Raw genomic sequence first — 26,371 nt, 5'->3', positions numbered from 1 at the left:
TCTGCATTTCTTGAAAACAAAGATATTTTCTTATATAATCATAGTACAGTAATCAAAATAGGTAATTTTCTTTTTCAATTTTCTAGTTTTTTTTAATTAATAAGAATCACACAGGGGAGATACTGTAATATATGCATTGTTCCCAGTTTTACCATCTGTGATAGGCGAAATAGTTTCTTTCCATCCCCACCCCCTACCCCTGTTCCACATTCCCTTCCATGTCCTTATCTTAATCCCTGGAATTTATGAGTATGTTAGGATACATGGTAAAGAGAAATTAAAATTCCAAATGGAATTAAGGCTGCCAAGGAAAAGATTACTATGCATTACATAGATAGGCCAGCCCGTAGCATATCATAGCTAGTGGCCATGAGGAGATCCCCTACGTCCAAGGTCATGAGCTGCGGCTGTGCTTTGCTGGACTGGCCATGAAGAGATACCCCATGTCCAAGGTCACAGAAACCCCAGTAAGACGGTAGGTGCTGGAACGGCTGTGAGGAGATACCCCACGTCCAAGGGCAAAGGAGAAGTCCCAGCAAGATGGTAGGAGGGGTGAATTTGTGTTTAGAATCAAACCCCATTCTTGCCAGAGATGCTCAGAGGGCATAAACAAACCTTGTGCGCACCAGGACCCAGGGACCCCACAGAGACTGAGACAGAACTGTGTTTGAGCGTCTCCTGCAGACGTACGGGTCAGCAGTGGACTGCCACAGGGACAGGGGCTCTGGGTGCAGCAGACCTGGGTATGGCACAAGCCCTCTTGGAGGAGGTCGCCATTATCCCCACCACAGAGCTGCCAGAACTTACACAGGACTGGGAAATAGACTCTTGGAGGGCGCAACAGAACCTTGTGCACCAGGACCCAGGAGAAAGGAGTGACCCCACAAGAGACTGACCCAGACTTGCCCATGAGTGTCCAGGAGTCTCTGGTGGAGGCGTGGGTCGGTGGTGGCCTGCTGCAGGGTTGGGGGCACTGAGTGTAGTACATGCATGGGATCTTTTGAAGGAGGTCATCATTATCTTTATTACCTCCACCATAGTTTGGCCCCAGGTAAATAGCAGGGGTATCTCCTCTCAGCGGCTTGCCGCTCCAGTGCCACGCATTCAGGTATGACCTAAATCAAATCCCTTATGATTATACAGTGAAAGTGAGAAATAGATTTAAGGGACTAGATCTGATAGATAGAGTGCCTGATGAAATATGGATGGAGGTTCATGACATTGTACCATCCCCAAGAAAAATAAATGCAACAAAGCAAAATGGCTGTCTGAGGAGGTCTTACAAGTAGCTGTGAAAAGAAGAGACGTGAAAAGCAAAGGAGAAAAGAAAAGATATACCCATTTAAATGCAGAGTTCCAAAGAATAGCAAGGAGAGATAAGAAAGCCTTCTCAGTGATCAGTGCAAAGAAATAGAGGAAGACAACAGAATGGGAAAGACTAGAGATCTTGTCAAGAAAATTAGAGATACCAAGGGAACACTTCATACAAAGGTGGGCTCAATAAAGGACAGAAATGGTATGGACCTAACAGAAGCAAAAGATATTAAAAAGAGGTGGCAAGAATACACAGAAGAACTGTACAGAAAAGATCTTCATGATGCAGATAATCACGATGGTGTGATCACTCACCTAGAGCCAGCCATCCTGGAATGTGAAGTCAAGTGGGCCTTAGGAAGCATCACTACGAACAAAGCTAGTGGAGGTGATGGAATTCCAGTTGAACTATTTTAAATCCTAAAAGATGAAAGTGCTACACTCAATATGCCAGCATATTTGGAAAACTCAGCAGTGGCCACAGGACTGGAAAAGGTCAGTTTTCATTCCAATCCCAAAGAAAGGCAATGCCAAAGAATGCTCAAACTACCGCACAATTGCACTCATCTCACATGCTAGTAAAGTAATGCTCAAAATTCTCCAAGCCAGGCTTCAGCAGTGTGTGAACCGTGAACTTCCTGATGTTCAAGCTGGTTTTAGAAAAGGCAGAGGAACCAGAGATCAAATTGCCAACATCCGCTGGATCATCAAAAAAGCAAGAGAGTTCTAGAAAAACATCTGTTGCTGGTTTATTGACTATGCCAAAGCCTTTGATCGTGCGGATCACAATAAACTGGAAAATTCTGAAAGAGATGGGCATACCAGACCACCTGACCTGCCTCTTGAGAAATGTGTATGCAGGTCAGGAAGCAACAGTTAGAACTGGACATGGAACAACGGACTGGTTCCAAATAGAGAAAGGAGTACGTCAAGGCTGTATATTGTCACCCTGCTTATTTAACTTATATGCAGAATACATCATGAGAAACACTGGGCTGGAAGAAGCACAGGCTGGAATCAAGATTGCTGGGAGAAATATCAATAACCTCAGATATGCAGATGACACCACCCTTATGGCAGAAAGTGAAGAAGAACTAAAGAGCCTCTTGATGAAAGTGAGAGAGGAGAGTGAAAAAGTTGGCTTAAAGCTCAACATTCAGAAAACTAAGATCATGGTATCCGGTCCCATCACTTCATGGCAAATAGATGGGGAAACAGTGGACACAGTGACTGACTTTATTTTTTTGGGCTCCAAAATCACTGCAGATGGTGACTGCAGCCATGAAATTAAAAGACGCTTACTCCTTGGAAAGAAAGTTATGACCAACCTAGACAGCATATTAAAAAGCAGAGACATTACTTTGCCAACAAAAGTCCATCTAGTCAAGGCTATGATTTTTCCAGCAGTCATGTATGGATGTGAGAGTTGGACTGTAAAGAAAGCTGAGCACCAAAGAATTAATGCTTTTGAACTGTGTTGTTGGAGAAGACTCTTGAGAATCCCTTGGGCTGCATGGAGATCCAACCAGTCCATCCTAAAGGAAATCAGTCCTGAATATTTATTGGAAGGACTGATGCTGAAGCTGAAACTCCAATACTTTGGCCACCTGATGCGAAGAGCTGACTCATTTGAAAAGACCCCGATGCTGGGAAAGATTGAAGGCAGAAGGAGAAGGGGACCACAGAGGATGAGATGGTTGGATGGCATCACCGACTGAATGGACATGAGTTTGGGTAAACTCCGGGAGTTGGGGATGGACAGGGAGGCCTGGCGTGCTGCAGTGCATGGGGTCACAAAGGGTCAGACACGACTGAGTGACTGAAGTGAACTAGCATATTTGTAGATAGGAGACCTAACTGAGGGAATTTCTTTTTTCTTTTCTTTTATTTTTCTCTTCTCCTCTTTTGTTTTTCCTTCTTCTCCACCCATCCTCCTCCCAGTCTTTTCTTTCTTCCTTTAAAAGTGTATAGTATGTAGAAAAACAATAACAAAAAAGTAAATAAAAAGTAAAAGTGTATAGTATAAGCATATTTATAGGCTGATGGTAAGAAACTACTAGAGAGGTTGAAAATACAGATGGAGGAGAGTACTTAGCATTACTGATAGACTAGAAGATGGGAATAAAAGAACATAGCTGGAGGGATAAGCTTTAAACACATGAAACCATGCTGTTTCCTTTAAGAGAAAAATAAGAGAAATAGGTAAGTGAAGGTGTATAATGAGGGTTATTATACACCCTCATCATACACCTGGCAGAGGGTTAGGTGGTTGAAAGAGTCTGAAGACCTTTATTTTGACTGATATTTGGCATATTTCATCTACCAAGAGTGTGTTTGGGCAAAGGACTTAAGAAGAGATGAGAGTTTGTAGTAGTTGACCAAGGGTAAGTAAAATAATTGATGAGTAGTTTTGAGAGCCTGAGAATGGATTGCCAATTTTCAGTTTAGCATTTTTCTCCATCTGATTTTTTTCTATATGAAGTTGAATAGAATTGTGTTGAATTAAATTTAAGATTGGAGGTTTGCAGCAGTTGTAGAGTTAAGGAATAAGGGGCTGGTGATCATAGTTAGTGCATACAATTGTATTTATCAGGGGAAGAATAGTTGAGCATGCACATTATTTAGATTGTCCTTTGACATCACCCAGGATATGGGCAAGATTTATGTTGGCTAGGCATAAAGATCTTAGAACTTAAGTCTTCATTGAGTATGGAGAGTGAGGATGTAATGGGTTCCATAAGAAGGATGGAGGCTAGATAGCATAATTCTCAAAGAGAAGGGGGTTTCACACAATGGTAGATGACTGACAGCCTGGAACTGGAGGGGAGCCAGGAGAATACCGACCTCTCCTCTCATGGCTGTGTATGTTGGGATTGGACAAACGACCACATTGGTTTGATGGGGTGTTATGGAACAAGTAGAGTTCTAACAAGAGAAACTAGACTTTGTACTACTGATGGCCAGGAGGTTCAGGGCTGTAGAATTTTTTTTGTAATGAAAGCATGAGTGTTTCAGAGAGCCCAGTAGAATTGACTGAAGGATGAAAGAAGCAGGATGATAGATTGAGTGTTGGAAATGTGGTGTGATATTGAGACAGTTTCCAGAGTGTTAACGGAGTCTCTGGGCTTCCCAGATTGCGCTAGTGGTAAAGAACCTGCCTGCCAGTGCAGGAGATGTAAGAGACACGGGCTCAATCCCTGAGTTGGGTTGGGAAGATCCCCTGGAGGAGGGCATGGCAACCCACTCCAGTATTCTTGCCTGGAGAATCCCATGGACGGGGGAGCCTGGTGGGCTATAGTCCATGGGGTCCCAAAAGATTTGGACACAACTTAGCGAATTCACAAGCACATGTGTAGTGTACAGATCATCACAAGATGGTATTTGCTTAATTTTAAATGGTATAAAAACGTATAGAAAATATTAGTAAAATTACTGAAATGTAATACATTCAGAAGTGGTAAAAAAATATGGCCTGATCATTTTGAGTTAGTAAAAATGAAAAGTGGTATTTCCAACTTAGCTGTAAAACAGCATGTCCACTGGGTGTCACTGTGGCTTTGTATTTAGTTACACAGATAAATAATTGTAGGAGCTTTGTGTTTGTGGAATCAGTGTTATACAGGTCCTCTCCCTGCTTATTTTTCTCTTTGGCCACGAATTTTGCTAATATTTTTTTTCTGTTTATTTTTAGATACAGTTATTTATCACCACTGCAGATAAAGCAGATCCCTGTCCCTAAGCTGGCTGCTCCAAGCTGTCTTGTTGTTACGTGGGTGACAAATAGACAGAAGCACCTGCGTTTTGTCAAGGAAGAGCTTTACCCGTCTTGGTCTGTGGAGGTAGTTGCTGAATGGCACTGGGTAAAAGTAAGTTCCAAAGTTAACGTATCTGTTCACTTTATTTGTTCATAAGGTGCAATGTACAAGTCACATAAAGGCAGCTCCTACTTTTTAATGTTTAACATGGCATCACTCTACTTCTTCAACATGGTCTAATTAAAACATTTACTTTGCTGCTAAATACCTTTGTCTTCTTATTCTCAAGGCTTTTTACCTGTTTGTTCTGTATCTTTTTGGAGTAGAACCCCAAACTCTTGGTCTTAGGAAATCACTCAGGTAGATATCAGGATGACATTTTAAAGAGCTCTGATGGTCTGTAGTTTAAGAGACAATAAGCAAAAACCTTGGGGGATTTGTCCATCACTAAACATAGAAATTGTCTTACTGTTGATCTTCTTCCTCTTTACTCATCCAAAACTTCAGCTGCCCTTTGTGACTTCTTTTTCTTTTTTCTTTTCTTTGTCATTTTTTCCCCCTTATGTTGCTGGGGATGGAAAGGAAAATAGCAAAGAAACCTAGTGTGGAAGAGTTGGGAAAATGCTGGAAGCAAGGCCTTTTATACTGTGAATCGTAACTGTGTTCCTCAGTGCTTGTTTTTGAAAGAAATGATTCTAATTCCTTAATGAGTTGAAAGGTCTTTAATATTAATCTTTGCTTGGTTTCAAGAATACCAAAAATATAGAAAAGTGGTGTGTTGTTCAAAGTTCATTGGCTATCCTTTTAAAGATATACTGTCTACTTAAATGAATTCCACAAAAGCCTCCTAAACTTTAAAAAAACAAAGCAGGTTTTAGGGACTGAATGTTTAACATTTATATTACTGGTCTATTCATTTTAGACACAGGAGAGGTCTATGTTTAATGTGCTTTGTGTGCTTTGTGGTAACTAGAGTATCTTCTGAAAGCTGTGTACATTGTTTATTTGCACCTATTTGATGGCACTTGGCAAACAAGTGCTGATAATTGTTTGCTTTTACAGTTGTACTTTGGGCTTAGCTCTGGTTGATTTGCAATAGGATCGTTACGGGCATATAAAACTCCATTCTACTCTCTCTGTTACGACAGTCCTTTCCTTTCATAGTCAGAAACTGGGACCAAAGTCAGGAAAAGGTTACCTTCTGAAATTAAAACCAGTAAAATGTTAATACATGAAAACTAAGACTGTTCATTTCTGGTAGGAATCAGTTCTAAGAGGTGGTATGATAGTTTAAAACAAAAATATGTTTTACTTATTTATGAAATATGTAAAAATATGAAATACTTGGTAGGTGTTTGCACATATTGTTACATCAGATGGAGTAGTCTGCATTGAGTATAAAGGACATCCAAAGCATCAGAATTTGCCAGTGTTTATACAGCACTGTGTGGAATAGCTGCTGCTATTCGTAGGCCCTAGAGGAGATAAAAGGACTTTACTGGTTTGGTTTTTAGGTACCTTGATATACGCTAAAGGATTCCATAGAGGATAGATATGAGTATTATGATAGTGAAAATATCTGCCTCCATGCTTAATTAACGAATTGAATATTATTTTAAATTGTGTTTTGAGTTTGATTAGTTGGAGTGAGTCTCTGGGAGTCTGATCAGTCACTCCAGGATGAAATGATGAGATTGAATTTCTGGATTTTTAATGCCAAGAGGTTAGAACTTGCATTGTCTGTCTCATCAGTTCGCAAGCTACTTTCATTATTAATTTTAGCTCTTGACAGTATTTAATGACACTGTTTCCTATAAATAAAGGCAAATACTTTATCGTCATGTACTTAGTCACATTGCTAGTAATACAGGTAAATGTTATTTGAATGAACAAATGAATAAATGATGGCATGGTTTCTATTAACATATTTTAATGAAAAACCAAGAGTTTTATGTGCAAGATGATAGAAATTTAAAATAATTTTTTAGTCGTGTAAAGCTGCTCTGCCCACTATGGTATGGTGTGGTGTGGTATGTGTCACTAGCTATGTGCAGCTCTTCAGCACTTGAAAGGTGACTGGTCCACGTTGAGATGAGGTAATAAATGTCACATTTTGGAGATAAAATACTTAATATGAAAGACTGTAATATACCTCAGTAATTTTTTGAATTGGCTACATACTAAAATGATAATATTTTAGATATGTTACATTAAATTAAAAATAATTTAAAATTAAAATATAGTTAAAATGAATTTTGCCTCATTCTTCTTGCTTTTTTAAATATTGGTACTAGAAATTTTAAATTACATGGGTGGCTTCCATCTGTAGCCTACATTATATTTTTACTGGATAGCAGTAGCCTTGAGGTTTAATAATTCTTTTTCTTTGGTAGAAACTGTATACTGGAAGAAAAAAAAAAACAAAACAATCCTTTCCTGGTGTATAGGATTTACAGGTGTATGGGTTGTTTTTGTTTCTGTCTCCTTTTTGTCAGATCACCAGTTCAGGAGAGTTTGTGTTCCCATTAGATTCTCCACACAAAAAGCCTTATGAAGGTCTTATATTGGGAAGAGTTCGAGAAAAAGCTGCTTTACTGTTAAGGTAGGAAGGGTGATTTTTCAAAATTGTATAAATGTATTAATTTTCAGGCTTTCAAAAATTAACACAGTAATCATTGGTTTTCCTTAATTTTTACATTTTTGAAAATCTGGAAATGGCCCAAACAAGAAAAGTGTGAATGCTAATGGCACATGAAATTGTATATTATCATTTACTTTATCTAATGTGCAATAGTTATTATTGTAGAAGAGAAAACTATCTGAAATTTCTTAATACTTAAATTGTTGATTTCCATTATTATTTCTCTTCTTAAATTTATTATAAATGGAGGTGCTATTTGAAAGGTGAAAAGAAATCAAAGACAACTGGGGCTTAAATGTAATAAATTGTCCTTTAAAATACAATTACGTTGTTGTTCTGTTTCATTAGGAATGCAGATGTAAAAGAGCTGCCCATTCCAGACCACAAGTTAATTGTCAGTGTGCCCTGTACGCTCCATTCACATAAGCCACCTCTTGCTGGTATGTTTCTATAAAATAGAATTGTTATGACTTTTATGAAATTGACAAAAGGATTGAATGTTGCATTTGAATGGTCTAGAGATTTGGAAATTCAATATGATATGTGTTGTTTTAATTAATATTCTAAAATCATATAGAAGAATTTGTGAGATAGAGAATTGATTGTTGTTTGTTTTTTTCCTTTTTTTGCTCCAGAAACCTTTTATTGTTTGCATTTAGTCCCTGGCTTTGGGGAAAGGGCTCCAGGTGGTTAACCAGGGAGGGGCTCAGCCAGAGGCCCTGATATCAGGTGGGGGAGCCTGGCCTTCGAGCGGAGCTGGGCTCTCTGGCCTCTTGTGCTGTGGGAGCGTCAGCTTTTCCAGGAGGTACCAACCTGGCTGGCCTGCAGAGGTTGGTCAGGTGGTCACCACATCCAGGAGGTGGCGCTTCAGGAAAGTACAGAGATGGGGGATCTGTGTGGGCAGAACCCAGGGTGTGCAGATCCAGAGTGGCCTGGTTCAAGCACTTCTCCAGGCCTGTGGCGGCATCCAGTGCTTTGTCCCACTTGTCTGGGGGCGGCTCGGGCATGTCAGGGAAGAGGAGGACACCGCCGCTGCCACTGCGCTGGCTCTGCATCTTCAGAGGCTGCCGGGCCAGCGCATGGGAGGAGTGGGGTCGGGAGCACCTCCAGGGGCACATCGTGGCCTCGAATCAAAGCCCACAGAGAGGTGGGTGTTGGAGACCCGCCCAGCAGTGGCTGACCACCTCCTCCTCTGGTTGGAATAATTCTTATGGGTCTGGGAGTGCATCATCATGGTCGGCAGTAAGGGGCTCACTGCAAAAATGGTGCTGAGTGGTCTTGGAGGTTGTGACCTGAAAGAAGTCTAGACGATGGCTGGAAAAAGGGTCTGTTAGGTCCAAACTCTGTTGAAGCGGAGATGGAGCTGTGTGAACACCCAGGTGACTGTGTAGACTCGTCTTACCTCACCTCAGTCTTTCTTCTCCCACTGTGTTTTAGGGTCCCCTGACTAATGGGGCTCTTATCACATCACTGGCGCAACCGAGTGAAGATTGGTGGTACTTCTGAGGACTGTAGTTCCGGGGGCTTTATTGTATTGTCAGGGCTCCACCCCTTGCTTGTTCTAAAGCCTAGAGCTTAGAAAGCAGTCAGAGAGATGCTTACAATTCCCTTGATATATGGTAGACAGTCTCATGTTTTATGTTGAGTAGTGTTGCTTTTCTGAACCATTGGAAAGGTAGTATCCTGTGGTTCTTACTAGTCTTAATGCTTTAGTTCATCATTTAATGAAACTAAACAGCAAGGAATAGTGGGAAGTTTTGTCTTTTCAGATTGACCTAAAGGACCTTGAATCCTGGCTGTGCTACTTGAGCGAGTTACTCATAATTTTCTACCTCAGAGTTGTCGTTTGAAGGGGGAATAATGATATTTAGTCTTTCAAAGCTGTGAGGATTGGTTGCATTTGAGAGTCTGTCACATATAGTAGAAGATCAGTAAATGCTAAGTTTTTCAACTGAAAGAATAAAAAATTAGGAAGGAATATAAGTCCTTGAGAAATACTGAATTTGACATTCAAAGTTCATGAGCTAGGATACATAGGAAGGTGAATTCACATCCCAAAAGGATGTTTATTGGTAGCACTCCAGATTTCTCGTATCTTAGATTTCCTATGCAGAAGAGTCTTTAGTGTTAATTCATTTGAGAAATATTCAGATGTCTACCTGTTGATCCATTTTTTGACCTAGAGGCATTCTCAGTGAATAATTGCCTTTAAACTTTGGACTATGATAGTCTTTAATGCAAGTAAACATTTGACTTAAATGGAAAATCTATACTGTTCTTTGAGAAAAAAATTATGTTTGCTACCAGTTATACTCAGTGGAGGAAATCTAGGTTGTATTCTTCTCATTGGAATTTTCTTTATCATTTGGTGAGTATCAAAGTTTAATAAAGGGTTTGTCTTTAGAGCTTATTTTTTTTTACTTTTAAAAATCCAAAAGCCAGACCCAAAAAACCTTTCATTCCCAAATGATAGTTAAACTATTTCTCAATTCATTTTACACAGATTATGTTTAAAGATGAGTCTTAAGATACAAGGTTTTATAAAATAGTGATTAAAATTAGTGTTTTATTACTATTAATAAAAATTAGCCCTATAGTTTATAGCTTCTATTTATGAAGTGCAGTTCTTCTGTATTCCCAGTAGAGAGCAGCACAAACACATTTTTAGGATTGAGACTATTTGAAAAGTTAGATTTTGGGGAGAAATTTTTTGCATGATTCAATATATGTAATCCTTATGTTTTGGTGAAGTACTGGTAGACAAGCAGTATTTATAATCCTTTATTTTTGAGTTCATATTGCTGTATAGCAAGTGTCTGTGTTTTGGATGTAGAGCTACATAAAGCAGTCAGAAAGCAACTTTCAGATTTCTGCCTATATTTTACTCTGAAATCATAACCCTAGGATTTGGTATAATACATGCTTATTATATGTAATGCTAAGAACTAAGTAATGCTTAGAACTTTTACATGTAAATATTCTTAAAGTGCTTTTTGCAAATTCACAGAATGAAATGTTCTCGCCTTAGCTTCTAAAAACACCAAGGTGTTTTTTTTTTTTTTTAAACAAGTTATAGTTTGTTTTTTCTACTGCAATATATAAAAAACACCAAATTAGAAGCATATTCCATTTCAAAATGATACATTTACTCTTTTTAAGTTTTGAAATTTCTTCCTGTAGATTGAAACATAAGCCAACAATAGCTATGGCTTTCCAGCCTAATGTAAATTTATAATCTTTTAAGTTTAAAGATTTAAGATAGGAATATAATGAAATAAAAGTATTTGAATCAAAATTTTGTTTTTCATATTGCTCCTTAGAGGAATTTCTGCTTCTTTTCACTGCTTTACTCACTAACAGTTTGTATGAGATTCTATGCACTGACATTTGAGTACTTTTCCCCCAGCCGCCTCTTGCTCCCAAGCAGAAGGGGAATGAACTAGCTGTATATAAATTATTTCCTCTCCATTGGTTAGAAGTATGTTTTACTAATGCCAGATGTTATGTAATTATTTATATGTATGTCATATTTAAATTTATACATGTGAATTCACTTTTAAAAAGGGAGATATAAATGCCATATAACATTTATATAACCCCGTATTAGTTTCAGGTGTGTAACATAGTGGCTCAAGCCATGTGTACATTGTCACTGGTCACAATAAGTCTACACATGATTACAGTGTTGTTTCCTGTGATGAGAACTTTTAAGATCTTGCATTTTCATTTAAATTGAGATTTAAAATTAGTAAGAATAAAACATTTCCATTAATTTTCTTCTGTTTCTTTTGCTTTGTTTTGAAATTAAACATATGTAGTTAGCACTGTAAAAACTTCACTCCTTGATTTTCTGTGTTTTGCAACTAAAAAGGAAAAAAGTGATGCCAAAATGTGTTCCATTGATAAAGTGGGAAATGATAAATGGGTTTAGGTTTTATGTATTTTTTTCACTTCAAATACCTGACCATCTTTTTCTATTAGTTGGTGAAGTCTTAGAAAACATGGATATCTGTTTCTTTTAAGTCCCGTAGCACTTATAATGGGTGCTCAGAAATAGTAAACATTTTTGATTGGCTGATTCCAGTTTGGATTCCAGTTTAAAATGCCAAAGTAGAGTCATTAACATCTTTGTACTGAAGAACTGAACAAACAAGCAGAAACAAGAAAACAAAACCTTGCTTCAGTATAATGTTAGACCACTTTAAAAGTGAGTTGAGCCTGGTGAGGCATTGAATTCATGGGGCAAAACATGGAAAAGTGATATAAAAGTTTATTGTCCTTCAAGACTCTGGGGAAATGTTTCTCACTCAAGTTTAGTAGCATTTAGTTACATAGTTACGAAAGGACTAGAAGTCTCATGTCAGCATCTCCTAGAAGCTATCAAAGTCCAGATTTGAGTTTGTTTGAGTTGTAGGCAATGAATACTTTTGATTCTTTGATTTTTGATAGACAGGATCAGTGCTTTCAGACAAACAATTATTTTGTTGTGAGAGCAACTAAAGAACATTATGAAATATAAAATTTTTCATATATTAGCTTTTAAATCTAACCTCTATGAAGTATTTCTAAGGAACCCTTATCATTCCTAAAGAGAATTTGATGGATTTCTTTAAAGCTCAATCCTATAAAGCCATTAAGAACTATATTTTGCCTGTTCTAATGACTTTTCATACTTGAATTGTTATTTTCATACTAAGTTCCTGTTGAAGAATAAATATATACCAAAAAATATATAGCTAACCAGCAACATGATCAAGGTTAAACTGATTTAAATATTTGTCATTCAAATGAGCATGTGCTTAAAAAAAAGCTTCTGTTAGTGTAGATAATAGCTATTTAGCCAATGTATAGATGAGATGCCATTTTCCCAACAAATACAATGTTCAGTAGTTATGAATATATTGAACAAGGAATATTTAACTGTAGAAATAATACAGTGAAATTTTAGGTAAAGAAGTATCTGTAATTTGGAAGTGAAGGAGTGTTCTCAGTACTGCCAAATTATAGCTGAGGAGGTAAGAGTTATTTGTTAGGTATATGTTCTGAATATTTATCTGTGTTTCCAACTCTTAACACTAAAGTATGTTTTTGTGGAGACTTACATTGATATTTATCTTAGTTTGTAAAGTGGATTGTCTTTGTATTATTCCTATGTACTTTTGTCCATGCATGGATTACATTTATTAAAAAATAAATTAAGCTAGTACTCGGGAGCTATGTCAGCATTATTGGAAAGCTGAAAAGTCACCGGTGTGGGTGTTAAAATCTTCATTTCTCCTCTACAAATGAAAAGTGATAAATCAGGACTATTGAAAGTTCTGATAGTATTGTTCTCGATCTCAAGGGTGTTTATTTCAAATGCCTTTCTAACTACAAATAGTGAAGTCTATGATGAAATCCTTGAAATTAACTTGCTGTTTTTCTTTTTTAAGGAAACATCTCTGCTTTTCTCCTCTTAACTACTAAAGGACGTTGATTCCTTCCTTAATAATAATTTTTGTGTTTTTTTTTTCTTTTCTCGTTTTTGGACAGAGGTTCTAAAAGACTATATCAAGCCAGAGGGAGAATGTTTGGAATTGTTTGCTCGAAATTTACAGCCAGGTTGGACTAGTTGGGGCAATGAAGTTCTCAAATTTCAACACATGGATTATTTTGTTGCTCTGAAGTCTAAAAGCTGACTAGGCTCCTAAAATTGTGTTTTTCTTCAGTTTTTCCTCACTCCTCCTTTCATTCTGATTTATATTTTCCTTTTTTTACCAACCAATATGCTTAGAGATGTAAACAGAACTTTGCTTTTCAGCAAAGTGACTAGAAGTGACTGACCGTCATATAATTTCAAGATGAATTTTGAATTAGTGCAACTTCAGGTGCACTAGTATTCCACATTATTCTGGACTCTCTACAAATGAAAGAGGTAAGCAGTTTGAAAGAAGGCAAGACTTTGTTATTGAAAAAGTTCAGAAAGCATGCGTTATGGACCTGAAGTCATAATTCTGCAAATGGATGTGTTTTGTTTAGCCCACATGGTGGTGTAAAAAAAATTTTGAACCATCAGAGAATTTCAGGAAATATCACATACTAAGTCTTTAATCATCAGCAATTCTGGCTACACAATAGTGTGTACTTTTTCCTGACATCAGTCTGTGGGACCCAGTGATGCCAACTCATTTGGGAAGGGCCATGTACTCTCCAGTTTACTTCAGTAACCTTGCCCCATACCAATCAGTTATATGTTCTGCTTGACTCCTGTACAACCTGAATTTAGAACTTCTTGTTTAGTGTTACATTCTGGAAAACATTCAAAGACCTGTTAAGTACCACATCATTGTACTGAGTTCAGGAGACTTTTTTTGGAGGGTTTTAAATTGCATTCACGGTCACTTTTCAAGTACTTTTTACTTTTGCTTGTTCCTCTAGAAGGAAAAAAAAAATTCTTATAATGTTATAAAGTAAACATTGCTTGGACTTAATTGATATTTATAGACTATTCCATCTGAAAGCAGCAGAATACGCATTCTTTAGTGCACTTGGAACACTCTATGGATGGATCACATGCTGGATCTCAAAACAAACCTTGGTAAATTTTAAAAAGTTGAAATCACATCAAACGTATTTTCCAACCACAATACTATGAGATTAGAAATCAACTACAGGAAAAAGCTAGGAAAAACTCCAAAAACTGACATGCTGATGAAAGAGATGGAATATGACACAAACAGATGGAAAGACACACTTCTTGGATTGGAAGACTCAATATTGTCAAAATTACTGTACTACCCAAAGCAATGTACAGATTCAGTGCAATCCCTAACAGATTATCAATAGAATTTTTCACAGAGCTGGAACAAAAATTTTAAAATTTGTATGGAAACATGAAAAACTCAGGATATCCAAAGCAATTCTGACAAAGAAAAATGGAGAAATCAGGCTTCCTGACTTTAAACTAGACTACAAAGCTACAGTAATCAAAGCAGTATTGTACTGGAACAGAAACAGAAATATAGATCAATGGAAAAAGATAGAATGCCTAGATATAAACCCATGCACCTATGGTTAGTTAATCTACAATAAAGGAGGCAAGAATATACAATGGAGAAAAGACAGTCTTCAGTAAGTGACACTGGGACCACAGCTATGTATTAAAGAAGGAAGTTAGAAAATTCTCTAACACTGTACACAAAAGTTAACTCAAAATGGATTAAAGGCCTAAATGTAAGACCAGATACTATAAACTCTTATAGGAAAACATAGGCAGAACAGTCTTTGACATAAATTGCAGCAATATTTTTTTGGATCTACCTCATAGACAATGAAAATAAAATAAAAAATACAGAAATGGGACCCAATTAAGCTTAAAAGCTTTTGCACAGTAAAGGCAACCATAAGCAAAGTGAAAAGACAACTCACAGAATGGAAGAATATTTTAATATTTGTAAATGAAGTGACCAACAAAGATTAATCTCCAAAATAATATAAATAGCTCTTGCAGCTCAATATCAAAAAACCAAAAATAACCCAGTCAAAAAAAAAAAAAGGGCAGATGTAAATAGGCATTTCTCCAAAAAATACATACAGATGGCCAAAAAACACATGTAAAGATGCTTGGCGTTGCTAATTTTTAGAGAAACGAGGTATCACCTCACGCTGGTCGGAATGACCATCATCAAAAGTCTACAAACAATAGAAGAGGATGTGGAGAAAAGGGAACCCTCCTGCAGTGTTGGGAATGTAAATTGATACAACCACTATGGAGAATAGTATGGACATTCCTTAGAAACCAAAATCTACCATGTGATCCAGCAATCCCATTCCTGGGCTCATATCCAGAGAAAACCATAGTTCAAAAAGATACGTGCATCCCTGTGTTCACTGTGGCACTATTCACAGCAGTCTAAACATGGAAGCAGCCTAAATGTCCATCGACAGAGGAATGGATAAAGAAGATGTGATATACGTACAGTGGACTGTTAGCCATAAAAAAGAAATAATACCATCTGGGGCAATGTGGATGGACCTAGAGATTATCTTACTAAGTGAAACAAGTCAGAGAAAGACAAATTGCATATGATACCACTTATATGAAATCTAAAAAGTTGATACAAATGCATTTATTTACAAAACAGAAACAGACTTACAGTCTTTGAAAACAAATATATGGTTAGCAAAGGAGAAAGGCTGAAGCGGGGAGGAATAAATTAGGAGTTTGAGATTAACAGATACACAAAATAATCAACAAGGACCTACTGTATAGTACAGGGAACTATACTCAGTGTTCTAAAATAACCTATATGGGAAGGGAATCTGAAAAAGAATGGATGTATATATGTGTATAACTGAATCACTGCTGTACCCCTGAAACGAACAACATTGTAAATCAACTATACCCCAATATAAAATTTAAATTAGAAAATAAAAGTAAAAAAACAAAGTAACCGCTGCTTATGATTGTGAAAAAATTTTATATCTTATTTCCAGATTTTCTACAAATAAATATTTTTTTACCAAGTAAAATATTTTTACTGGAATGATTCTTTGAAAAGCATGCTGACTTATGTGTAACCTTTACAATTTTTTTTGATGTATATTTTTTCACAGAGTAACATTCTCCAGTTTTCAGTGTAGAATTCAGTGAGTTTTGAAGATGTATATATAGGTGTCTGTCTACAACCATAAACATTATATAGAACATTTCCTTCATCCCCTGAAATTCATGTGTCCATTTGCAGTCAGTCATATCCTCCCACCTTTGCCATTGGCAAATAATGATTTGTTTTGTATCATCAGTTTTGCATTTTTTAGAATTTCATACAGATGAAGACATAGACTATGTAATCTATTGTGTTTGGCCTTTTAGCATTTTGAGAAAAGTGTTTATACAATTTACAGATTTTCTATAAATGTTTATCTACTAAGTAAAATGTTAGATTGAAATGACTGACTGACTGTCAGGATTGCCAATTTGTTTGCTGATTTTGCCAAATAAAAATGCTGTTTTTGAAGTTTGTTCATTCTTTGAGTATGTGAGTTTCAGAGTGTTAACTTTGAGCCTTACTTTAATTGCTGCCTTTGTTCTGTCCTTGTAGATTCTATCTGCCTTGTCCTGTTCTAGTTAAGATTCTGGACTCAAACTCACTCTCACCAGAAAACCCTAGGCCCCCAAATCTTACCTTTTCAGGCTCGGAACTCTAGAGACCTATCTTCAGCAATTTTTATGTATTTGGCTTCAGAGAGACAATGGATTTTTTACTGACTGTGATTCAGAGGAGGATTATAATCACCTTAAAGGGCTTTCTCTTCCTTGAAGATGCTGCTTGCTGCTGCTGCCAAGTCGCTTCAGTCGTGTCCGACTCTGTGCGACCCCATGGACTGCAGCCTACCAGGATTCTCCGTCCATGGGATTCTCCAGGCAAGAACACTGGAGTGGGTTGCCATTTCCTTCTCCAGAAGATGCTGCGTAATTCACCTCATTTGACTCATATCATGTCCCTTTGGATTACCACATGCTGGGAAGCACCACAACACTATTGGCATAGTTTTCTGGTTATCAGAGTTCTTTTACTTCAGTTATGTCACTTTATCCTCAAAGCAGTCTTATGAAGTTGAAGTTATAATGAGGGAACAGGTTCATAGAGGTGAGCTGACATGGTTAATAAGTGATAACTTATAAGTGAATTCTATTCTGTTTCCTCAGTTGGGATACTTCATGTTGTACCATGTTTGCTAATGAACTTGAGGTCTTAATAGTAAGCATATCAGCTACTAATCAGGATCCACCATGTGGCCTGAAGCAAATTTAGAATGGTTCGTAGGTAGTCATCCAAAATAACTTTTTCAATATATGATGCCAGTCAGTCTTGGATTTTGAACACAATATTTTTTTGTTAGGGATTTTAGTGACAGTAGCTGGACTGACAGCCTGTATGCTACTCAAGAGTCAGCCGGGCTGCTAAACCCTTTGACATAGGCTGTTAGCACATTTACCATGCAATTGTATTTCCTCACTCAGAATAGCCATTTTTTAATTCATATTTTTAAGGAAGCCCTTCTGCAAGAGGGACTTGGACTGGACAGAAGTACAGGTGCAAATAATTTGATGCACCTTGGTTATCTGCCATCAGTGTTCAGTTGTGTAGACCAACCCCAAACTCCATAGAGAATCTTAATCAAATTCATGACTCTATTGATCAATCTGCTCCAGCTTGAAAGCAAGTCAGAATACCAGAATACCATGATAATTTTATGGAATATTTTCTTCTAAATATTCCTAGGAGTTAACCTGGATTTTCTACGGCTTCTTGTGAACTTGAGTGAAAATTATTGGACTTTTTCAGTATCAGTGCAAATACTTGGGGCTGTATAAAAATGAATTGATCTCTAGGAGTGGAGAGCATGAGGAAAACTTTTTTTCAACCACTTTTGCTGATTAATTTTTGGCCTGGTCATCAGTTAACTGTGACACAGCAAGGAGGTAGCTTTGGATGACAGCTAAGGTGAGTGAATGGTCGTTTGTAGCATTGAGGCCAGGCCACAGCTGTGAAAGCGAGTCCTAACCACTAGACCACCTGGGAACTCCCTGGAAGAACCCATTTTCAAGTTCATTCAGATTGATAGCAAAATTCAGTTGTTTCCTTGGGGGCCATTGGCTAGGAGTCAACTCAACCTCTAGAGGCTGTTGTCTGATCCTTGCACATGACTCCCTCCATCTTCAAGGTCACAGTAGTGCATTGAGTGCTTCTTACCCTTTGATTCTCTGACTTTGCCTTGTGTTGCCACCTAGAGAAAATTCTGTTTTTTTTAAAAGAAAAGAAAATAAAATTCTGTTTTTAAAGTGCTTTTGTGATTAGATTGGACCCACCTAGTTAATCTCCCTTTGTTCATACAATGAAACATAGTCATGGGCATGATAATTCATCATGTCACAGGCCCCCACCAAATTCAAAAGGGAGAGGGTTATACAAGCAAGAAGGTCACTGGGAGTTCATTCTTAAGATTTTGCCTAACAACCCAACCCCTGACCCCCAACAATCCATGTCTGTCCCACAAGTGAAATACATTTACCCTATCCTCAGGTTCGAAATGGAATCATTCCATTACAGCATCAGTTCAAGTCCAGAGTCTCTCATAAATTCTACCAGCTTAAAAGTCCCATATCTCATCATCTAAATCAGATTAGAACAGGCTCTGGTGTAATCCATTAAGTACAGCTCCTGGGCAAAGTTCTCCATCTGTGGATTTGTGGAACTAAAGAAAATGTGACCTGCCTCCAACACTTCCATAGTGGTTGAATGGGCTTGGCATAAGAATTACAGCTTTTCCAGTTAAAAAATGGGGAGAATGGGGAGCAATAGCACTTTTACTTGTCTCCTTGTCCAAAGCAGTTTAAAAATCCAGCCAGGTAAACTCCAGGCAGACTTCCTTGATTAGAGCTTCAAGGCCAGGCAGTAATGGGTGGTTTTCAACTCTGCATTTTGGGTTCTTGGCCCCATCCTCTGAGCTCTGATTGTGCTCTCTGCTTTGGTTTCCATCTTTTGAGTCATTCTTTTTTTTGAAACATTGAAGTATAGTTGATGTACAGTAATTTACTGGTGTACAACATGGTGATTCACAGTTTATAAAATGCTATACCACATTTATGGGCTTGCCAGGTGGCACTAATAAACCCTCCTGCCAATGCAGGAGATGTAAGAGAGATGTAAGAGACGCAGGTTCAATCCCTGGGTGGGGAAGATCCCCTGGAGGAGGGCATGGCAACCCACTCCAGTATTATTTTTTTTTAATTATTTAATTTAATTGCAGGCTAATTACAATATTGTAGTGGGTTTTGCCATACATTGACATGAACCAGCCATGGGTGTACATGTGTTCCCTATCCTGAACCCCCCTCCCACCTCCCTCCCAATCCCATCCCTCAGGGTTATCCCAGTGCACCAGCCCTGAGCACCCTGTCTCATGCATTGAATCTGGACTGGCAATCTGTTTCACATATGATAATATACATGTTTCAATGCTATTCTCTCAAATCATCCTACCCTCGCCTTCTCCCACAGAGTCCAAAAGTCTGTTCTTTACATCTGTGTCTCTTTTGCTGTCTTGCATATAGAGTCATTGTTACCAGCTTTCTAAATTCCATATATATGCGTTAATATACTGTATTGGTGTTCTTCTTTCTGACTTAAGTGAAGTGAAGTGAAGTAGCTCAGTCGTGTCTGACTCTTTGCGACCCCGTGGACTGTAGCCTATCAGGCTCTTCCCTCTATGGGATTGTCCAGGAAAGAGTACTGAAGTCGGTTGCCATTTCCTTCTCCAGGGGATCTTCCCAATCCAGGGATCGAACCTGAGTCTCCTGCATTGCGGGCAGATACTTTAACCTCTGAGCCACCAGGGAAGCCCTTCTGACTTATTTCACTGTGTATAATAAGCTCCAGTTTCATCCACCTCATTAGAACTGATTCAAATGCATTCTTTTTAATAGATGAGTAATATTCCATTGTGTATATGTACCACAGCTTTCTTATCCATTCATCTGCTGATGGACATTTAGATTGCTTCCATGTCCTGGCTATTGTAAACAGTGCTGTGATGAACATTGGGGTACATGTGTCTCTTTCAATTCTGGTTTCCTTGGTGTGTGGGATTTAATCCCAGTGGGATTGCTGGGTCATATGGCAGTTCTATTTCTAGTTTTTTAAGGAATCTCCACACTGTTCTCCATAGTGGCTGTACTAGTTTGCATTCCCACCAACGGTGTAAGAGGGTTCCCTTTTCTCTGCATCCTCTCCAGCATTGTTTGTAGACTTTTTGATAGCAGCCATTCTGACTGGCGTGAGATGGTACCTTACTGTGGTTTTGATTTGCATTTCTCTGATAATGCCACTCCAATATTCTTGCCTGGAGAATCCCTAACCCTAACAGAGGAGCCTGGCGGGCTACGGTCCATAGTGTCTCAAAGAATTGGACATGACCAAAGCAACTTCGCATGCACATGTCATGTTTATAGTTATTACAAAATATTGGCTATATCCCCCATGTTGTATAGTAGATCCTTGTAGCTTATTTTATACCTAATAGTTTGAGTTCTTTTCTATGAAAGGTAGCATGTATTTACAGTTAAATTATCGGCCTGCTTCCTGTCCGTAGAATTTGGGAGATTTGATAGCCTTTTCTTTTTTCATTTTATACTCTCTCCTGTTCAGTCCACATTAGTATTGTGTCTGCTTATGTAAAATTCTCAAGAACCAATGGATCTTGTTTGAAATTCCCATTCACTCCCATCATACAAGACCCAAATCCACAAATTTTTTTTTTTTAACAATAGAAAAGTGAAAATATCAGATCAGATCAGATCAGTCCAGTCGCTCAGTCGTGTCCGACTCTTTGTGACCCCATGAATCGCAGCACGCCAGGCCTCCCTGTCCATCACCAACTCCTGGAGTTCACTGAGACTCATGTCCATCGAGTCAGTGATGCCATCCAGCCATCTCATCCTCTGTCGTCCCCTTCTCCTCTTGCCCCCAATCCCTCCCAGCATCAGAGTCTTTTCCAATGAGTCAACTCTTCACATGAGGTGGCCAAAGTACTGGAGTTTCTGCTTTAGCATCATTCCTTCCAAAGAAATCCCAGGGCTGATCTCCTTCAGAATGGAATGGTTGGATGTTCTTGCAGTCCAAGGGACTCTCAAGAGTCTTCTCCAACACCACAGTTCAAAAGCATCAATTCTTCAGCGCTCAGCCTTCACAGTCCAACTCTCACATCCATACATGACCACAGGAAAAACCATAGCCTTGACTAGACGAACCTTTGTTGGCAAAGGAATGTCTCTGCTTTTGAATATGCCATCTAGGTTGGTCATAACTTTCCTTCCAAGGAGTAAGCGTCTTTTAATTTCATGGCTGCAGTCACCATCTGCAGTGATTTTGGAGTCCAGAAAAATAAAATCTGACACTGTTTCCACTGTTTCCCCATCTATTTCCCATGAAGTGATGGGACCAGATGCCATGATCTTCGTTTTCTGAATGTTGAGCTTTAAGCCAACTTTTTCACTCTCCACTTTCACTTTCATCAAGAGGCTTTTGAGTTCCTCTTCACTTTCTGCCATAAGGGTGGCGTCATCTGCATATCTGAGGTTATTGAGATTTCTCCCGGCAATCTTGATGCCAGCTTGTGTTTCTTCCAGTCCAGCATTTTTCATGATGTACTCTGCATATAAGTTAAATAAGCAGGGTGACAATATACAGCCTTGACGAACTCCTTTTCCTATTTGGAACCAGTCTGTTGTTCCATGTCCAGTTCTAACTGTTGCTTCCTGACCTGCATATAGGTTTCTCAAGAGGCAGATCAGGTGATCTGGTATTCCCGTCTCTTTCAGAATTTTCCACAGTTTATTGTGATCCACACAGTCAAAGGCTTTAGCATAGTCAATAAAGCAGAAATAGATGCTTTTCTGGAACTCTCTTGCTTTTTCGATGATCCAGCGGATGTTGGCAATTTGATCTCTGGTTCCTCTGCCTTTTCTACAACCAGCTTGAACATCAGGAAGTTCACGGTTCACATATTGCTGAAGCCTGGCTTGGAGAATTTTGAGCATTACTTTACTAGCGTGTGAGATGAGTGCAATTGTGCGGTAGTTTGAGCATTCTTTGGCATTGCCTTTCTTTGGGATTGGAATGAAAACTGACCTTTTCCAGTCCTGTGGCCACTGCTGAGTTGACTGGAATGCAAAAGTAGAAGTCAAGAAATACCTGGAGTAACCGGCAAATTTGGCCTTGGAATACGGAATGAAGCAGGGCAAAGACTAATAGAGTTTTGCCAAGAAAATCCACTGGTCATAACAAACACCCTCTTCCAACAACACAAGAGAAGACTCTACACATGGACATCACCTGATGGTCAACACCGAAATCAGTTTGATTATATTCTTTGCAGCCAAAGATGGAGAAGCTCTATACAGTCAACAAACACAAGACCAGGAGCTGACTGTGGCTCAGACCATGAATACCTTATTGCCAAATTCAGACTTAAATTGAAGAAAGTAGGGAAAACCACTAGACCATTCAGGTATGACCTAAATCAAATTCCTTATGATTATACAGTGGAAGTGAGAAATAGATTTAAGGGCCTAGATCTGACAGATAGAGTGCTTGATGAATGGACTGAGGTTTGTGACATTGTACAGGAGACAGGGATCAAGACCATCCCCATTGAAAAGAAATGCAAAAAAGCAAAATGGCTGTCTGGGGAGGCCTTACAAATAGCTATGAAAAGAAGAGAAGCGAAAAGCAAAGGAGAAAAGGAAAGACATAAGCATCTGAATGCAAAGTTCCAAAGAATAGCAAGAAGAGATAAGAAAGCTTTCTTCAGCGATCAATGCAAAGAAATAGAGGAAAACAACAGAATGGGAAAGACTAGAGATCTCGTCAAGAAAATCAGAGATACCAAAGGAACATTTCATGCAAAGATGGGCTCGATAAAGGACCCAAATGGTATGGACCTAACAGAAGCAGAAGATATTAAGAAGAGATGGCAAGAATACACAGAAGAACTGTACAAAAAAGATCTTCACAACCCAGATAATCACGATGGTGTGATCACTGACCTAGAGCCAGACATCCTGGAATGTAAAGTGGGCCTTAGGAAGCATCACTACAAACAAAGCTAGTGGAGGTGATGGAATTCCAGTTGAGCTATTCCAAATCCTGAAAGATGACGCTGTGAAACTCCTCTAGGTGGTTTAAAATTCCAGCTTATATAGCATCTTCAACAAACAATAGTAAATTTGTGGATAAATTGCAGGACAAAGAAAAGCAGTTTCAGGCTTCCAGGGGTGGAGATAAAAGGCTAGTTAGTAAAGTTTGTTATGTAGATTCCTCTGGTACTCTTCTCCAGGCTGATAGGGTCTAAGGTTGTCTCTGAGGACTAACCTTTGTCCTTCCAGATTAAGAGAAGGGACCCTGTTTTTAGGCAGATTGAGAGAGGACACAGAGATTTTCTTGTATCTACTTCTTTTCAGTTGTAAAGTTTCCTTCCTATTGATTTCATCTTGGTAGCAATTATTCTCTAAATACTAATCTTTACATGTATTTTGACCTAATTCAACTAATTAAAGTGGAGTTTTAGAGGTACTCAGGCCATTTGACAGGGAGAGATTTGTGTTCTCTTAGCTCACCAAAACTGAAACTAAAATCAAAAGCTTAATAGACATAGCAAATATGGGCAGATCCAAATAAATCTTGTGTTCCCAGGAGGCGCAGTGGTAAAGAATCTGCCTGTCCATGCAGGAGACACTAGAGAAGTGGGTTTAATCCCTGGATCAGGAAGATCCCCTGGAGTAGGAAATGGCAACCTGCTCCAGTATTCTTGCCTGGGAAATCCCATGGACAGAGGAGCCAGGCCAGTTAACAGTCCATGGGGTGGCAAAAGAGACAGGACTGAGTGACTGAGCACACACACACATACACACCCACAGATAAATCTTGCATACAAATTAAAAAAAAATAGCCACTATGTTTCTTCCTTTGTGAATGTTTTTTTTATCATTTTGACAAATTCAGTACTGAGCTTCATAAAAGAAAACATGATCAAACTGGTTAAATTGATAATGTAGAGGCTTACTCTTTACTCTCTGTGGGTTCATGGAACCATGCTTGCTTGTCCCTCCCTTCCAGGGAAAAGTAATTTAGATGTTTAAAGAAGTCCTCAGGCACATACAACTAGACTGTGGGATAGAACTTGACATAAAGAGGGAAGTTTCAGAGGGAAGTATAAGGAGGTTAAAAGTGCTTTTTCTGCAGGATTTGTTGGGGAGCAAGCATCTATTTTGAATCTCTTCCTCTCCCTTTTCCTTCCCTTTCACTGCCCCTCTCTCCAGTGTGGCCCAGGGCTACCTCCCCTTTCACTCTCGCCCTTGGAAAGCCTAGAAGGACTAGGGTGGAGTACAGAGGATGAGGGGAGGGTACGATTATAGCCTTGGAAGGGGCTTTGCATTACTCATGGTCCGTCCAAGTTCCCCTGGGTAGGAGAGTTCTCAGGCTTAGGACCAGGAACATGCTCTTGTGGATCTCTGCTGAGGTTAGGCAGTAAATGGAGGAATCAAGGACTTGAGAGCTTCTGTCAACCTTTCCACTGGTGAAGACTAAGAAATATAATATTTTTGTTATTACATCACATTTTGATTTTAAATGTACTGATGGAAAAGATGGTTCATTGTCTCCAAGGGCACATTGTTGTATAGCATGTTCAGCTCTGAAAGTTTTTAATTAGATAAAATGTATGTTTCCTTTCTTGACATTCTTAAAAGTTAGCAAGCGAAAGAGCAGAAAGAAAGGAAAATAAGAAAAAAAGCTTTGGTTAAAAAAAATGTCAAGCTTTTTGATTATTTTGTACATGATATGTCTCAAGGTTGTTCTATTCTATCAAATACAATGGGACAGCTGAACCCATACGGTTTCCTCCTTCCTCTTGACTATTCCTTCTTTTGATCTTTAGCTCTTAGCATAGTGCTTTATTGCACGTTAGGAACTCAATAAATGTATGTTGAATGTTAGATTGGAGATACTTGTGTTGAAGGTGAATAGAGCGGGGAGAGAACTTGGACAGGGCGAGCTGAAATTTTACATGCCAAACACAATACACTACTGTGTCTCTAAAACTTTACAGTTTACAAAGGGCTGCTACATACAGGGTCTTATTTTTCCTCACAACAACCCTGTAGGATATTCCTGTATTCCTTTTTTATTTATGCATCCCAGAGAGGTTAAGTCCTACCTGCAGGCGGAGTTAGGTCTCACACCTGGTTCTCCTTTCTCCCCAAATGGAAGAGAGAAAGTTTTCCAGAAGCAGGGGATTAGCAGAGGATTCAGAGCTGCAGAAATTTTAAAGAAGATATAATATTGCCATAATCTTCATGGTTTTTCTGAGAAAAATCCATTTTGGTGGAGTAGAAAGACTGGAAGAGTTAAGGATGGGAAGAGGACTGTACCTTACCTTCTTACCTTACCTTCTTCAAGGGGAAAATCCTTTTTAAGTTAGATTTAATAACTGAAGAAAGTTAATTATTTGAATAACTCCACAAGATGTCCTATAATATTAGCCCAATTGTAAGTGTATAGTTTATGAATGATTTCAAGTTGCTAAATTTAAAAAAAATAACATACAAAGTAAGAGAGTATTAGTCAATTTGTTTTGCACTTAGAAGCAATTATTTTCTGAAATATTTAAGGGCTACCAATCTGTACCCTGTTTAAGTATTCACAAATATTTGCTAAAAGACATATATTGGTAAGGATTGTTACTATGCAAAATACTTTAGGATTTTACTGTATTTCTTATGTCATCATTCAGGTTTTTCATGTCATTTTTTTTTCAGTGTTCCACAGTTGATTGCTGAAATATCTGTGGAACTCGATATTTTAGAAAACTCTCTTCTGTACATGTCAAGACATTTCTGTGTAAAATTACACAAATGCTGCTCTCTGGTAGTCATGTGCCCACTACCGCCCCGTCTAAACAGAGTAGAGCATGCATTCACCTGGCAGAGGGGCACAGTGTCTGTAGGGATGAAATGAATATATGGAGCTTGTCCCCAAAGCAGTGAAACCTAGAAGGTATCATGTGTTGATATACTTCATTTTTATAATATTCTTAGCATCCTATGTGCAATTTCTAT

General features: G+C 38.4%; 1 protein-coding gene across 10 annotated transcripts in view; it reads left to right on the top strand.

The window, feature by feature from the left end:
- METTL4 (methyltransferase 4, N6-adenosine) overlaps window positions 1-26,371 on the top strand; it is a 79,307-nt gene that overhangs the window by 12,681 nt on the left and 40,255 nt on the right. For 2 of the 10 annotated variants that reach the window (XM_055559720.1, XM_055559722.1), the window contains 4 exons: window positions 5,006-5,180; window positions 7,565-7,671; window positions 8,059-8,150; window positions 17,015-18,483. In XM_055559720.1, coding sequence (XP_055415695.1) covers window positions 5,006-5,180; window positions 7,565-7,671; window positions 8,059-8,150; window positions 17,015-17,307 — 667 coding nt within the window. In that variant the 3' untranslated portion in view covers window positions 17,308-18,483. Of the gene's footprint in view, window positions 1-5,005; window positions 5,181-7,564; window positions 7,672-8,058; window positions 8,151-13,242; window positions 16,710-17,014; window positions 18,484-26,371 lie in introns of those variants that run through there. The other 8 variants (XR_008706856.1, XM_055559724.1, XR_008706857.1 and 5 more) reach the window with 7 other exon arrangements.

Source organism: Bubalus kerabau, chromosome 21 (genome assembly GCF_029407905.1).
Source record: "Bubalus kerabau isolate K-KA32 ecotype Philippines breed swamp buffalo chromosome 21, PCC_UOA_SB_1v2, whole genome shotgun sequence".
Classification (NCBI taxonomy): domain Eukaryota; kingdom Metazoa; phylum Chordata; class Mammalia; order Artiodactyla; family Bovidae; genus Bubalus; species Bubalus kerabau.
Note: the sequence above shows the minus strand (reverse complement) of the source record. Positions and strands in the feature narration are given on the sequence as shown.